The following is a 17,061-nucleotide window of genomic DNA, read 5'->3' as shown; positions in this document are numbered from 1 at the left end:
GAGGTGCAGCGAGACCTGGGCGAGCTTGTACACCAGTCACTGAAAGTTGGCGTGCAGGGACAGCAGGCAGTGAAGAAAGCTAATGGAATGTTGGCCTTCATAACAAGAGAGTTTCAGTATAGGAGTAAAGAGGTTCTTCTGCAGTTGGATAGGACTCCGGTGAGACCACATCTGGAGTATTGTGTACAGTTTTGGTCTCCTAATTTGAGGAAGGACATCCTTGTGATTGAAGCAGTGCAGCGTAGGTTCAGGAGATTGATCCTTGGGATGGCGGGACTGTCACATGAGGAAAGATTGAAAAGACTAGGCTTGTATTCACTGGAGTTTAGAAGGATGAGGGGGTGGTTTATAGAAACATATCAAATTTGAAAAGGACTGGACAAGCTAGATGCAGGAAAAATGTTCCCAATGTTGGGCGAACTAGGGGCCACAGTCTTAGAATAAAGGGGAAGCCATTTTAAGACTGAGATGAGAAAAACCTTTTTCACCCAGAGAGTTGTGAATTTGTGAAATTCCCTGCCACAGAGGGCAGTGGAGGCCAAGTCACTGGATGGATTTAAGAGAGAGTTAGATAGAGCTCTAGGGGCTAGTGGAATCAAGGGATATGGGGAGATGGCAGGCACGGGTTATTGATTGGGGACGATCAGCCATGATCACAATGAATGGCGGTGCTGGCTCGAAGGGCTGAATGGCCCCTTCCTGCACCTATTTTCTATATTTCTATGAATCTTAAAAACATTTCAGCTTTATAATTAAATAGCTTTGAGTCTTTTGCACTTGAAAGTGTGAATATATACATACGATCCTGTTGCAAGTATGCCAATTTTGAACGTGGAACTCCTGGACGACCACTGTACAGAGGGTAAATAGTTATACGATAACGCTTGAATGGCATGATGTGATCTGCTGAAGAGAAAAATTAAATTAAAAGATATCTCATTCGCGAAACTAACACCTGGCTAAATATCCATACCAACTTAGCTTCACTAATTTAATAGTTTAGTTTAGATTAGAGATACTGCACGGCAACTGGCTCTTTGGCCCACCGAGTCTGCACCGACCAGCGATCCCTGCGCATTAACACTATCCCACACACAATATAGACAATTTACATTAAGACCAAGCCAATTACCCTACAAACGTGCACGTCTTTGGAGTGTGGGATGAAACCGAAGATCTTGGAGAAAACCCACGAAGGTCACGGGGAGAACGTACAAACTGCATACAGACAGCACCCGTAGTCAGTTGCTGTAAGGCAGCATTAATAATGCAATCTGCATCATTCGTGAAATTACGGTGGTGCAGATGATCTAATTATGAATGTATCCTTTAACAGTGATCTAATAATGTTAAAGGTGCGCAAAATTAACTTCTGGATTAAAAAGTATTGAAAAATAACAAACACAATTATGAGAAACTGGCACAAATATGAAAAGATCAATTCAAAGCAAAGAGCCTTTGAACAAAGTAATTATTATATCTCATGCTCAAAATTCTTAAAACTGCAATTGACTGCAAGATAATAGGAATCACACACCTTTTAAGAAAGTTTTTTTCACAGTTTTTTTCTCCTCTTGCCAATACAAGGGCCCACGACACAAATCATTGGTGAACACTTCACACCATTCTATAATGTAGCTACTAACTACTTTAGTAGACGTGGGTGGCTCCCATTCCACCATCAAGCGAGCATCTTGAGGATAAGCATTGAAATTGAATACAGGTGGCGGTTCTAAAAGAGAATTAAATGTTTTCTGATTAAAACAACATATATTCCTTTTGGTTGAAAGTTTATTCTGAAATATCTTGAACTTTGCAATATTTGTTATGCACCTCATATTTCAGCACCTTTTAATTAATTATCACATGGAGTACAGAATTTGTGACAGCCCTTTGAGCCTGCTTTGCTTATGAACAGATCGACACCTGGAAATTCCCAAGTTCATATTTTTGTTCCTTATTTATGAAAGGGGTGAAATATGCTGGATGTAGCATGTGTACCAGACCCTTTGCCTTTGGGTCCCACTCAATTGTATCTACCCCAGTTAGGTACAAAAGGTTGATCTTGGAGATCCTTGGCACCTGGAAGTCAAGTAGTGATGCCAAAGCTGTGACTAGGCCTTAAATATCATACAACTGAGAACACCTTTGTTGGGAGGCTGGGTGGTTGTTTGCCATTTGTCAAAATGGTCAATTTTACTTTTATACCTTTAAAATAAATAATGTTTAGAGATATTTAAAATTATTTTTAAATCAAGGTTTAAATGAAAACCTACTAAAACATACACAAACCAGTAAAATAAAATATTCACACACAAACTGGAGGAACTGCACCTTTTATTCCACTTGGGTAGCTTATAATCCAAAAGTTAGGAACACTGAATTCTCCAATTTAAGGTAACTACAGTACCTCCCCACCCTTATTCCCCACCACCATGCTCCACCTCGACTTACACCGATTTCTCTCCTCCCCATCCCCTTCCACCTGCATTTCTCCGCTAGCTTCACTATTCATAACTCTTCAATCCTTTGGGCTCACACCATCTGCCTTTTCATAATTGGCCTTTGTTCAACCTTCTGCCTCTCAACCCCCCCCCCCCCCCCTATATCCATCTATTATCTGGAAGGCTTTGTCCTGCCCCTCCTCTCTTCTAGCTTTCTATCCCCACCCCCCTCACAATCAGTCTGAAGAAGGGCCCTGACCCAAAACGTCACCAGTTCTCCACCATAGCAGAGATGCTACCTGACCCGCTGAGTTACTCCAGCACTCTGTGTCATCTTTAAATAAAATATTCGTAAAACAATGCAAATATAAATATAATTTACCTTACACCATTTTTGGGGAGAGAAATCCCCCTTGGCAGGTCTGATAGAATCAGAGTGGTGGATTTTCCTCTGGGCTCTGCCACTGGACTCCTCCGTCCAGCTTCAAAGCAGAGTGACTTGAGGCAGTGTCTCATTGGGTCCACATAATTATGTAGGTTCCCACTGGAACCAAATATTCTAGTTTTAGTCCTCTAGATAGAACGGCCTGCGTTCTATTTGCATTTTTGAATACTTTGTCTGTTCAGAAAATGTTAATGATGTCGATCACTAACATTCATGTTCTCCTAGGTCTCAACTCCCTCCCCACCCCCAACCATTTATGATGTACTGTGTTCAACCCTGTTAAGATACAAGGTAGACGATAACGATTTTCCCTAGTTATAGTTTTGCCCCTTTTCTCCATTTCTGAATATACCTTCCACTGACTTCCCATTCCATTAATAAATATGTGGAATAGTTAATAACCTATACAATAGGATCCTAATTATGTCCTGCAATTCCCAGGGGTCCCACATTGTGCTTAATCATTATTTTCCCTAAAACATTGCAGAAAGGATGAGTTTGGGAGAAATAGACCCTACAAAAGTGCAGGCCAATGTTCACATGACACTATCTTCATAAAACATAGTTTACCTGTCTCCCATGTGCCAGGTACTATTAAGGTTTCCTCTGGAGAGCTGCCAACTGAATTGCTTGCAATAAGCGAAATTTCACAACCAAGTTGCGAAATGTTAATACTGTACTCTCGATCTGTAGTATTGATTTTCGAAGAATTCTTTTGCTTAATTTTCAATTCGTATTGCAAAATAATTCCATTGGCATCTGACTTATCAAGTTCCTGTAAATTTGATAACATGGTTGAAATGGAATTAAAATGGGAGGCAGTAACAGTGGAGGCAAATTTGCACAAATATTAAAACACAAAATAATGTCCTTTACAATATTTGGCTGAGATATTCAGCAGCAAGTCACGTAGAATAAATAATTGCTCCGGTAAGAGCAAAGGAGGGGGGTTATGCATCTACGTTCACAACAACTGGTGCACAAATACCACAATCATAGACAGACGCTGTTCTGCTGATTTGGAGTACCTGATAGTTAGATGCAGGCCTTTCTACCTTCCACGTGAGTTTACCGTGGTCATAGTTACAGCTGTGTATATCCCACCGGATGCTAATGCTAGCATAGCCCTAGGCTACCTCCATAGCGCTATCAGCAAACAAGAGAACACCTACCCCAAAGCAGCCCATATCATAGCTGGTGATTTCAATCACGCAGACTTAAAATCAGTTCTTCCCAAGTTTGAACAACACATCAAATGTGCAACCAGGGGAGAAAATACATTAGACAAGGCCTACTCAAACATCAAGAAGGGGTTTAGAACCACACCACTACCACACTTAGGCCAGTCGGGTCACCTATCCATTCACTTAGCACCAGCATACACCCCCCTCAGGAGAAAAGCTCAACCCACCACCAGGACTGTTAAAACTTGGCCTGAAGGAGCTTCCTCACAGCTACAGGACTGCTTTGAAAGGACAAACTGGGACATTTTTGGAAATCAGGACTTGGAGGAGTACACATCCACGGTACTCTTTTACATCCAGAACTGTGTTGACAACGTCACCGTCGACAAACTCATCCGGGTGTACCCCAACCAGAAGCCGTGGATGACAAAAGAGGTCCAAACTCTCCTCAAGGACCGCAACACCGCCTTCAGGTCTGGCGACAGAGCCTTGTACAGTGCTGCTAGAGCCAACCTGAAGAAAGGCATCAGGGATGCCAAAGCGGCCCACAAGAGGAAGATAGAGGACCACTTTAACAACAACGATCCACGGCGGGTGTGGCAGGGCATCCAGCACATCACCAACTACAAGCCCAGCAACAGCACGACGGCCGACGGCGACGCCTCGCTGGCAGAGGAGCTGAACTGCTTCTTTGCTCGCTTCGAGGCAGAACCAGAAGAGCTCGTCACCATTCTCCCACCAGCCCCTAACAACAACAACTACACCCTCACTGTGCAGGAGCATGAAGTGAGGCGGGTGCTCAGGGCGGTGAACCCGAGGAAGGCTGCCGGCCCGGATGGCGTGACAGGAAGGGTTCTGAAGGAATGTGCAGACCAGCTCTCCGAGGTCTTCACGAAAATCTTCAACCTGTCCCAGTCCAAATCCATCATCCCACCGTGCCTGAAGTCTGCCACAATCATCCCACTACCAAAAAAAGCCTGTTATCAGCGGCCTTAACGACTACCGACCGGTCGCTCTCACACCAGTCATCATGAAGTGTTTCGAGAGGCTGGTCCAGCAGCACATCAAAGCCAGCCTCCCGCCCACCTTCGATCCACACCAGTTTGCCTACAGAGCAAATAGGTCCACTGAGGATGCCATCGCCACTGCTCTTCACACTGCACTGACCCACCTCGAACACCAGGGGAGCTATGTGAGGATGCTTTTCATTGACTTTAGCTCCGCCTTCAATACCATCATCCCCAGCAGACTGGTCACCAAACTCATGGATTTAGGACTCTCCCAACCCATCTGCCTCTGGATCAAGGACTTTCTGTCTAACCGCCCCCAGACCGTCAGACTGGGCCATCACCTCTCCACCCCGATCACACTCAGCACCGGCTCCCCACAGGGCTGTGTGTTGAGCCCCCTCCTCTACGCCCTCTACACCCACGATTGTGCCCCCGCCCACTCCACCAACACCATCGTCAAGTTTGCGGACGACACGACTGTGGTTGGACGTATCTCAGGAGGAGATGAGACAGCCTACAGGGAGGAAGTCCAAAGACTGGCAGCATGGTGTTCAGACAACAACCTCATCCTAAACACCACAAAAACAAAGGAAATTATCATAGACTTCCGTAAGAACAGTGCAGCCCCCAAACCCCTATTCATCAATGGGGACTGTGTGGAAAGGGTCTCAGACTTCAGATTCCTGGGCACACAAATTACGGAGGATCTCTCCTGGACTACAAACACCACCACAGCAGTCAAGAAGGCCCAGCAGCGACTCTACTTTCTGAGGATCCTCAGGAAAAACAAGCTGGAGGAGAAGCTGCTGGTGTCCTTCTACCGCTGCTCCATCGAGTGTGCTGGCGTACTGTATAACCATGGTATGCCAGCTGCTCTGCAGCGGACAGGAGAGTCCTTCAAAGGGTCATCAACACCGCACAAAAAATCACTGGCAGCCCACTGCCCTCCCTGAAGGACATCTTCAGCTCTCGCTGCCTTGGCAGGGCAGCCAACATCCTGAAGGACCCTTCCCACCCTGGACACAACCTGTTCCACCTGCTGCCCTCGCACAAACAGCTTCTACCCCATAGCCATACGTGAACTTAACAATGCAAAATAAGAAATAACACTCACATTCAACTGAATGGTTCTACCTCAGCTGCTATTGTTATTTATCTGTAATTTTTTTTTATATGTATATATTTTTACCTTTTCTTAAATATTTAAAATTGCTCTTGTGAATCGCACCGTGGGATTGACTTTTAAATTTCGTTGTACCATGTGCAATGACAATAAAGAGATTCATTCATTCATTCACATGCAGTCATTGTTTCTATTTGCTTATACACAAACTATAAATACAATTTTATTTTATTTTTTAAATTATTTTCATTTATACTAGACTCATTGAAGTGTAATTATAACATTTTCAAGATTCACGTAACTTTATGAGCAAGATTACCTTTGAGTTCTCCCAGCATGATTGACAAATAATTCAATTCCAAAAAGATTCTAAGTTTGAAGTTAGCATCTATATACTTTTTAAACTCTGTGGGTGTTTGGGTGTACGGCGTTTTGCATTTGATTTGTTACTCCGCCAAAACTAGACGAAAAACGCCGCCATTTTCACCATTTCGCTAGCCTCTGTGTGCCTCCGTGTCCCTCTCTGTGTGCCTCCGTGTCCCTCTCTGTGTGCCTCCGTGTCCCTCTCTGTGCCTCCGTGTCTCTCTCTGTGTTGCGCATTGGGGGAACAGACCCAACGGGTCTGCACTTGGTCTAGTAAATACTAAAAAAGGTCCAATATTTACAGAAATTCATTCATATGTCTAGGGGCTAGTGGAGTCAAGGGATATGGGGAGAAGGCATGCACGGGTTATTGATACGGGACGATCAGCCATGATCACAATGAATGGCGGTGCTGGCTCGAAGGGCCGAATGGCCTCCTCCTGTACCTATTTTCTATGTATCTATGTTTAATATATCTATCTATATTACTAAAAGTCTGGTTTTGACCGCTTTTGGCCCACTGTGATTTCCGAGAGAACGCCGCCACTACGGCCGTCATTTTTGGCTGCCTCGCTCAGAGCCCACATCCGCCTTCCTGGACCAGAGGATTTTTCCCATCGATGAAAAATCAAAGAGATATTGATGTATAAAAAAAAATCACCATTATCTTTGCTGCCCCTGCTGGAGGGAGGGGGAAGGACTATAAAACCAGGAAGTGGTGTGCCTCACTCAGTCTCTGCAAGATGGAGGAAGCCAGAGGGTCACGTCTCTCTGAGCTCTGAATAATACTGAACACATGTCTACTCAACTGTGAGTCCCCTTAATGTGGTTTGAAAAAATGTTTGGGGGGTTTGGGTTGAAGTAAAAAGGCACTCCTGCAAATGGTGGTTTGGGTGATTTGGCTTGAAGTTAAAAGGCACTACTGCAAATGGTGGTTTGGGTGCTTTGGCTTGAAGTTAAAAGGCACTACTGCAAATGGTGGCTTGGGTGGTTTGGGTAACTTCCTGTTTGCACTGTATATTGATTTTAGATAAAACATTACCACTTATGTCTGTGATTTCTGGCCATCTTACTCAGTCCCCCTCTGCTCAGCAGGTGCAGAGGATTCTTCCCATCAATGAAAAATAAAAGTGTTATTAGTGTTTAAAAAATGTTGAGAATCTCTCTCTGAAGGCCACACCTTTTCCAGTGGGAGGGGGAGGCGTTATAAAACCCGGAAGTGTGGGTGTGGCTCAGTCTCTGTATGATGGGGGAGGGAGAGGTCACGACTGTCTGAGCTGTGAATCAACTGAACACACTGAATGTACTGAACTGTGAGTTTGGTGTTTTGTGTGGTTTTATGGTGGGTTTTACCTTGCTTGAAATGGTATGAAACTGCATTTGAATGTGGTGGCCTTGCACCCTGCTTGAAATGGTATGAAACTGCACTTGAATTTGGTGGCCTTGCACCCTGCTGAAAGTGGTATGAAACTGCACTTGAATTTGGTGGCCTTGGATCCAGCTTGAAGTGGTAGGAAACTGCACTTGAATTTGGTGGCCTTGCACCCTGCTCGAAGTGATAAGAAACTACACTTGAATTTGGTGGCCTTGCACCCTGCTTGAAATGGAATTTCAAGGAATAGCCATGAGTCAACTGCCAGCCCACCAGCCGTGAGTGAGCTGCCAGCATATCAGGCTTGAGGTGCCACCCCAAGAACCCATACCAGCGCTCCAGAAAGCCCCACCACTGGCCACCAATATTGGAATTGGTGGGGAGGTGGAATATTGCGTCAGGGGACCAGCCCTCCCGTGTGAACATGGGACCCAACGGATCCCACTCAGTCTAGTATATATATTATCTAGCAGGTGAAGGGAAGCAGCATATTATTTGCGCTTTTGGAATATTTACTTGAACTCTTGCATCAATTACAATCCATTTGAATTGTTTGAATAGCAAGATAATGAGCACAAGTACAAAATAGTTGTGACTTTGTTTAAACAAAGTATATGTTTTTTATGTACTTCAGCAGCATGTAAAATTGAACTTATTAAGCACTATAGTTTAATTCAAATGTTATTAAGGAAGATAAATGAGGAATCATCAATTTGCGATGTACAATAAATTATTAACCACCCTTAAAAACAGTGGCGTTTCCTCCAGTGGACCTTCAATAGTCCCAGCTTGGCCACTTTTGGACTAACCTTGCAATTCATTTAATTTGTTCCCACATACTCTATGCTTTAAAAAAATATCACTTTAGTAACATTGTGATTGGTAAGCAAATGCATTGACTATTGTTCTGGAATTAATTTGAACCCCATTAATTGTAGTGACAAAAATAATTCTGGGATACAATTTAGTATCCTTGATGGTAATCATGAAACCAACAGGTTGTCATAATAACCTAGGTTGTTCATTAGTGCCTTGCTGCATAGGAAATCTGGGAAACAGTTTGGCTTCTGTGTGATAATTCTTAATTGCCCTTTGAAATGCTTATTTCAAGGTGGAGTTAATAATGAACGATACCAGCTGGTCACAGCAGCAATCAACATGCAAGGGGATTATATTATACTAGACCAAGGACAGACCCGTTGGGTCTGCTACCCCAACGCAGCCGTTCCCTACCCGTAGCCCCCACGGGAGACGTGGTCCTCCAACTCAAGCGGCTCAGGAATTGGGTGGGGGGGGGGGGGAGAGAAGGTTTTAATGAAAAATGTGGACATAAACATAACAAAATCTAATGAGTGGATAGTTGGAATGGAAAGTGAAATGTCTACCGAAATGATTGGTTCTATGGGTGAGAAGCCAGTTTATTTTTTGAAATATTGGGGTGTGGGGGGGGGAAAGAAGGATTTGATTAAAAACGTGTACTTAAACACGACGAAATGTAATGAGGAGCAGATACTTAGAAAGAAAAGCGAAATCTCTACCGAAATGGAAAAGATCTCGGAGATTGAGCGTCTGGATTCGGTGTGGCAATGAATCAAAGGAAGAAATGCAGCCGGCAGCCGTACATGTAAATGGATCCATTCCGATTGGACATCTGCGAGCATCGGCCATTCCGTTTGGACATCTGCGAGTATTGGGCATTGTGACATCACACGATGGAACGAATCAAAAGGCAGCCGGACGGCAGCCGGACGGCACAGAGTTTTAATAGTATATAGATTCCAACTATTACTATAAGATTCAGTGCACATCTACTTTCAAGCAATCTTATAACCATATAACAATAACCATATAACAATTACAGCACGGAAACAGGCCATCTCGGCCCTACAAGTCCGTGCCGAACAACTTTTTTTCCCTTAGTCCCACCTGCCTGCACTCATACCATAACCCTCCATTCCCTTCTCATCCATATGCCTATCCAATTTAATTTTAAATTATACCAACGAACCTGCCTCCACCACTTCCCCTGGAAGCTCATTCCACACAGCTACCACTCTCTGAGTAAAGTAGTTCCCCCTCATGTTACCCCTAAACTTCTGTCCCTTAAGAGGTGAGGTGCTAAAATAAATATGTCTGATTTGAACAGGTGCAATTTATACACCAAATGCATTTCTGATAATCCTCTCAAATTATGGTTTGCACAATCACCTGGGGCCACATTTAGTCCATCATGTCAACTTGGAGAGATTGGTCAGCAGACTTCCAACAATATACAGGGCCACCCAACCTCCATGTTACTGGGGGAAAGTGGTACGGTAGGTTGAGTTCTTAAAAAAATAGCCCGAATTGTGATTTTTCCATAACAAAGTCATGTCCTATGTGTAAGTGTCAAGAAAGAGAGTAAATAAAGATGTTAATTTATAATTTCCCACCCCCTACATGAATACAATTATTTTCGAGATCTCAAATTTTTGGGTAGTGATTGGTGAATTCTGCAAGGGTGAATTTACATAATCTGACACCTACAATGCAGGGTTTGCCAGTAAAGTTACCTTCCACATGATGTGTATTCTTCTATTTGGATCTTGTAGATTTTGAATTGTTCTCCAAATGTGTGGTCTTCCTGTTGGCACTAGTAACAAAATGGCAGAGGCAAAGCATTTGTTTAAAACAACAGCAGTGGTACTTAAAACTCAAATATCAGTATTTCTTGAAAATGATTATCAATTTGGTGGTGAGTCAGCATTTGCTGATAAAGATCCACACATTTTAATAGCACTATTTCAATTCTGGACCATTCGTCAATCATGCAAGTCCTACCACTCCTTTCCAAGTACATAAACCTCTGGCATGCAAGAGGAGAAAAATAGCAACAACAAAAAAATATATAGAAACACTTGTGTACTAGCACTATTGAGTAAAATTATGAAAAGTCATGAAGTAGATAGGGAGCGAATAATTATAAAGAATTATTAACCCTGGTGCCCTGGCTGGCTGGCACTCATCCCTCATTCAGCATCAACAAATCAGTTGTACACACTGCTGGTGGGAAGCTGTTGCACATTCATATTTCCTGTATTTACAAAACAAGGTACATTTCCAAGTACTTCGTTGGTTGGATAGTACTTTTAGAACACCAAGAACAATAAAAATATGAGCAAGAGTAGGCCACTGGGCGACTCAAACCTACCCTGCCATTTACATGATCAAGGTTGACCTGCCCATGTCTCATCACCTCTTCCTTGCAAATTTCCAAAAGCCTTCAGGTTCCTGACATTTCAAAAATTCTAGTTCCTCTTTCAATACCCCCTTGATCTCATCAGCACAACCCTCTGGCTATGGCTCTAGATCCATCACCCTCTACAAGAAGTAGTTTCCACATCTTAGTTTAATCGACTTTTCTCAGAACATCTTGGCGCTCACCCTGTCATCCCACTTAAGGATCTTGTGTTTCAATTAAATCTCCCTTCATTCTTCTAAACCTCAAAGATTAGATAATTATAAACTTGGAAAAATGTTTATGTACTAACCCACACTTCTTTGGGATGCAGGAGGAAACTAGAGAAACCAGAAGAAGCCCACTTGGTCAGAGAGAATGTGCAATGTCCATGCAGACAGCAACCAAGTTTAAAATTGAACACAGCTCACTGGAATTGTGAGCACCATCTCTATAAACCGCACCACAGAACTCTCCACTCCCACCCCCCAACCATGTAGATGTAATTTCTTTAGCAAATAGTGATAGGACAAGCCTTTCATTCCAGGAATTTTGGACTGCTCCCATTGGCAATACATCCTTTCTTAAACAAGGGGACAGGAATCATGCACAGTACAGCATGTGGCCTCCACACTACGCTTTCCAATTGTAAAAATATTTCCCAATTTTTAAACTTACATTTTCTTATAATAAGAACAAAGGCAAAATTTACCTCCATACTACTTGCTGTACTTGCCAAGATTTTGCCATGTGCACGAGAACACCCAAATCCCTCTATGTTTCACTCATCTGCAATCTCTCTCCATTTAGCTAACGGCCAAATTTTAAATTCCTTTTAATGAAGTACATAACTGCACACTTTCTCCACAATAAACCTTTCTCCAAATTTTCCAACAAGTATATGACAAACTCAGTAGAAATACAATTATTAGTGTTTCTTTTGGGCTCGTAGTGGGGTGGGGGGGGGGGAGATGGAGAGATGTGCAGGAAGAGATGGAAAGTGCCAGTGTGGCCTGAGAGACAGAAATACTACCTTGATTTTTTTTTTGAAAGAGGGGAGGAGAGTACCTGAAAAATTGATGGGAGTGCGAACAACAATGGGAAATAGAATCAATTTATTTTGTTATAAGCAACAAAATTAAAGATTATTTTCATTCCACTTACCTGATTCAGGAGTCATCCCAATTTTCTCTGAACTCCAGTTGCTCCAGTAGCCATTATCATTAACGTGGCTACAGCGAATTATGAAGTTATATGTATTAAAAGGTATCAAGTTTTGAACCAAGAAAGATTCTCGAGATGATTTTGTATCCTCAGGCGGTACCTACCAAAAGGCCAAACTATATGTTATTAACTGCAATGCAGCCCCTAAGTTAACATCATTCCAAAGGTCAATTTAACTTTTAACAGAACAATGACAGGGTGCATGGATTTATGAAGGGGGAATCATGCTTGATTAATCTTCTGTAATTTTTTGAGGATGTAACAAGTAGAATGGATAAGAGAGAGCCAGTGGATGTGGTGTATCTGGACTTTCAAAAGGCCTTTGACAAGGTCCCTCACGAGAGATTAGTGTGAAAAATTAGAGCACATGGTATTGGGAATACTGGTTCTGGACTCCAACATTGGGAACATTTTTTCTGCATCTAGCCCGTCCAATCCCTTAAGAATTTTATATGTTTCATTGAGATTTCCTCTCATCCTAAATTCCAGTGAATACAAGCCCAGTCGACCCATTCTTTCATCAGATGTCAGACCCGCCATCCTGGGAATTAACCTGGTGACCCTACGCTGCACTCCCTCAATAGCAATAATGTCCTTCCTCAAATTAGGAGACCAAAATTGCACACAATTCGGCCTCACCAGGGCCCTGTACAACTGCATTAGGACCTCCTTGCTCCTTAACTCAAATTATCTCACAATGAAGGTCAATCATTGCACCTCCCTTTTTCCTAATCTGACACCATTCAGATAATAATCTGCCTTCCTGTTCTTGCCACCAAAGTGGATAACCTCACATTTATCCACAAAATACTGCATCTGCCATACATCTGCCCACTCTCCCAATCTATCCAAGTCACCCTGCATCCTCATCACAGCTCACACTGCCACCCAGCTTTGTGTCATCCTCAAACTTGGAGATGTCACATTTAATTCCCTCATCTAAATCGTTAATATATATTGTAAATAACTGGGGTCCCAGCACCGAGCCTTGCGGCACCCCACTCGTCACTGCCTGCCATTCTGAAAAGGACCCGTTAATTCTTACTCTTTGCTTCACGTCTGCCAACCAATTCTTTATCCATGTCAATGCCCTACCATACAAATTTCTTGAAGGTATAACCTAAAAACAAATCATTCTTAGTGCACTAGATCCATGTTTAAGAAAGAACTGCAGATGCTGGAAAATTCGAAGGTAGACAAAAATGCTGGAGAAACTCAGCGGGTGAGACAACATCTATGGAGCGAAGGAATAGGTGATGTTTCGGTTGAGACCCTTCTTCAGACTGAGGATCCATTTCACTTTCCTTAAAGTTAAACATGTGTGTTTAGCAATCAGTTAACAACATTCAACAAGCATTTTTTTGTTTCTTAAACAGGTTAATTATTTACCTGTGTCCATTCCTTTGCATTGACAATTTTGTATCGGAGATTGTATTTCAAGTTGTACATCTTTGGCAGCTTTGGGTTTTGCCAAATTACATGCAAGACTGTGCTCATTCCTGGTACTTGTTTAATGGAAGTTATTTCTGGAGGATTGGGTTTTACTGAAACACAAACAAGAAATAACACATAAGTATGTATAGATCCATATAAAACTAGGTTTGGTGGCAAAGAGAAGAAAAAAAAACAGGAGTATAAGCCAGGTAAATTATATCATGATGATATTTCCTTGTTTCAGATTCAATGCAATTCTGGTGTTAAATGCAAATAAGTTACCTGTACCTCTTCAATTCATGTGTAACAAAGATGTCAGAGTTAAAAAGTATGAACATTATTTGCTGGGAAGAGTTTGCAATGCACCAATTTATACTTTGATATTTCATAACTGTAGGTCAAATCTACACAGGGGGAACATTTAATGAGTTCATAGGTTAGAGTCAGTCACAGAGATCTACAGTATGGAATCAGGCACTTTGGCCGTCATGACCAGGTCGCTTAAGTAAGCTAGCCCCATTTGTCTGCGCATGGCCCTCATTCCTCCAAGCCTTTCCCATTGTTGTACCTGTCTAAGTGTCTTTTTAAATGTTGTTATTGTACCCTCCTCTAACTCATCCTCTAGCAACACTATGTGGAAAAAGTTGCCCCTTGTGTCCCTTTTAAATCTTTCTCCTCTCAATTATGTAATAGAGAATGAAATTGCACTAAAAGGCTAAGGTTTTAAAGAAGATTTTCAAAGTGCGAATGGTGAAAACGGGAAGGAAAGAAGACAGATTTAAAGGCGTGCACAAAAGGAAGCTGTAAAATTATTAATGGATGGAGGGATTTGAACTAGGTATTTTTAAACTTTGTATAGATTAAATAGTGATGGTTGGCAAGCTTTGCGATAATTGGCAAGAACACATTCATGCAGGATAGGATATGAGGGGTGATGTACTTGCTGTATATGTTGTGATACTTGAAAGAATATTGAAAAATAAAAAGACTCTAGACAGAATAGGTATAGATGAAGTGGAAGTGGAGATGAACATTAGGATAAGAGGGGAATTTTTTTAGGTGCCATTATGAAGTCATTGTAATTGACTGGACGCGGAATTATAAGACATAACAGGTAAAGAGGAACAGTTTATACTCTGCTGGATTGAGATGGGATCAAAGGACCATCACAGGATACTTGGCTGCTGTCTCACAACCCCAATATCTAGATTTCATCCTGAGATCAAGAGTGCTCTGTGTGAAGTTCCACACTCTCCCTGTTAAAACATGGGCTTCTGCCTTGTGCTCTGGTTTTTTTCCTCCACATACCAAAGATGTGCGAATTTGTAGGTCAAATGACCAATATAAATTGCTGTTATGTTGTGGGTGGATGCTCAAGTGGGATAACATGGAACTAGTGTGAACGGGTGATTGATGGTTGGGGTGGATTCGGTTGGCAAAAGGCTTGTTTCCAAACTGCATCTTTTAATCAAGATTTCGAATGATCAATATGAATTCACTTAAAAGTGAATAGCAAGATCATAGGGTGGCGAATGACCAGAAGTAGGAAGGACAGGATGAAGCAGACGTGTAAACACCTTAATTATGAAATAAATAATTCAACTGCTTTTCCCAAAACTGGCATTGCTAAGAAAATAGGTGAGAGATAAGACATACATACATTTGTAGAGAGATCTAGGAGTGCAGGTACATAGTTCTTGAAAAATGGCATTACAGGTAGATAGGGGAGTCAAAAAGGTATTTGGCACATTGAGCTTAATCAGTCAGAGTACTGAGTATAGAAGTTGGGAGGTCATGTTGTAGTTATAAAAGATGCTGGCGAGGTATTGTGTTCAGTTCTGAACACCATGGTATAGGAAAGATGTTGTCAAGCTGGAAAGGGTGCAGAGGATATTTAAGAGGAAGTGGCAAAGACTTGTGGGGCCTGAACTATAGGGAGAAGTTGAGCAGGCTCGGACTTTTCCATGGAGTGCAGGAGAATGAGGGGTGATCTTATAGAAGTGTACAAAATCATGGGAATAGAACGGGTAAACGCACAGTCTCTTGCCCAGAGTAAGTGAATCAGAGACAGATTTAAGGTGAGGGGGGGAGATTTAACAGGGACGTGAGGGGTAACCTTTTCACACAAAGGGTGGTGGGTGTATGAAATAAATTGCCGGGGGTGGTAGTTAAAGCAGGTACTATCGCAACGTTTAAGAAACATTTAGACAGTACATGAATAAGATGGGTTTAGAGGTATATGGGCCAAACACAAGCAGGTGGGACTAGTACAGATGGGAGAGATACAAAAAGCTGGAGTAAATCAGCGGGACAGGCAGCATCACTGGAGAGAAGGAATGGGTGACGCTTCGGGTCGACACCGTTCTTCAGACTGGTAATGGGTCTCGACCTGAAACATCACTCATTCCTTCTCTCCAGTGATGCTGCCTGTCCTGTTAAGTTACTCAAGGTTTTTGTGTCTATCTTTGGTTTAAACCAGCATCTGTAGTCCCTTCCTACACATTTAGTACAGGTGGGACATGTTGGTCAGTGTGGTCAAGTTTGGCTGAAGGGGCTGTTTCCACACTCTAAGACTCTATTTGCAAATATAATGGTTGATTAGGGATAGTCAGCATGGTTGTCTGTGAGATCACATCCCATGAATTTGATTGAGTTTTTTTGTAGTAGTAATCTGGAAGATTGATGAAGGCAGCACCGTATACTTAGTTGATATAGATTTCAGTTAGGTCTTTGATAAAATTCTGCTTGTTGGCAGTTCTGGATGGTTTGATAGCATGGGATTCATAGGCTTCAGTGTAAGGGAAGCAGGGGGTGGTGGTGGAAGAGTGTTTTTCAGTCTGAAGGTCTGTGACTATTGGTTTGCCTCAGAGATTGGTGCGGAACCCATTGCTTTTGGTCATCCATATCAATGGTTTGGATGAGAGTGTACAAGGCATGATTTATAAGTTTGCAGATGACACTAAAACAGGTGGTATTATAAACGATGAAGATGGTTATCAAGAATTGCAGTGGGATCTATATCAGCTGGGCAAGTGGGCTGAGGAATGGCTAGTGGAGTAGAATTCAGTCAAGTACATTCAGTCAAGTGCAGTCTTTCGCTGTGAATGTTAGGTCCCTGGGGGCGTTATAGAGGCATCCAGGCCTACTAGGATAGTTCCTTGAAAGTGGTGTCTCAGGTAGATAGATAGGAGATGGCTTTCTATACTCAATAAACAGTCAAATAATTGAAAACAGAAGTTGGGAAG

General features: G+C 42.4%; 1 protein-coding gene across 7 annotated transcripts in view; it reads right to left on the bottom strand.

Moving 5' to 3' along the window:
- The window catches only part of il6st (interleukin 6 cytokine family signal transducer), a 74,765-nt gene that overhangs the window by 21,105 nt on the left and 36,599 nt on the right, over positions 1-17,061 (bottom strand). For all 7 annotated transcript variants that reach the window (XM_033030356.1, XM_033030328.1, XM_033030337.1 and 4 more), the window contains 6 exons: positions 13,772-13,926; positions 12,323-12,482; positions 10,494-10,573; positions 3,460-3,664; positions 1,538-1,732; positions 802-903 (listed from right to left, as the gene is read on the bottom strand). In XM_033030356.1, the coding sequence (XP_032886247.1) occupies positions 802-903; positions 1,538-1,732; positions 3,460-3,664; positions 10,494-10,573; positions 12,323-12,482; positions 13,772-13,926 (897 nt within the window). The remainder of the gene's footprint in view (positions 1-801; positions 904-1,537; positions 1,733-3,459; positions 3,665-10,493; positions 10,574-12,322; positions 12,483-13,771; positions 13,927-17,061) is intronic.

Source organism: Amblyraja radiata, chromosome 1 (genome assembly GCF_010909765.2).
Source record: "Amblyraja radiata isolate CabotCenter1 chromosome 1, sAmbRad1.1.pri, whole genome shotgun sequence".
Lineage (NCBI taxonomy): Eukaryota > Metazoa > Chordata > Chondrichthyes > Rajiformes > Rajidae > Amblyraja > Amblyraja radiata.
The sequence above is the reverse complement of the archived record's forward strand: the minus strand, read 5'-3'. Positions and strand labels throughout refer to the sequence as shown.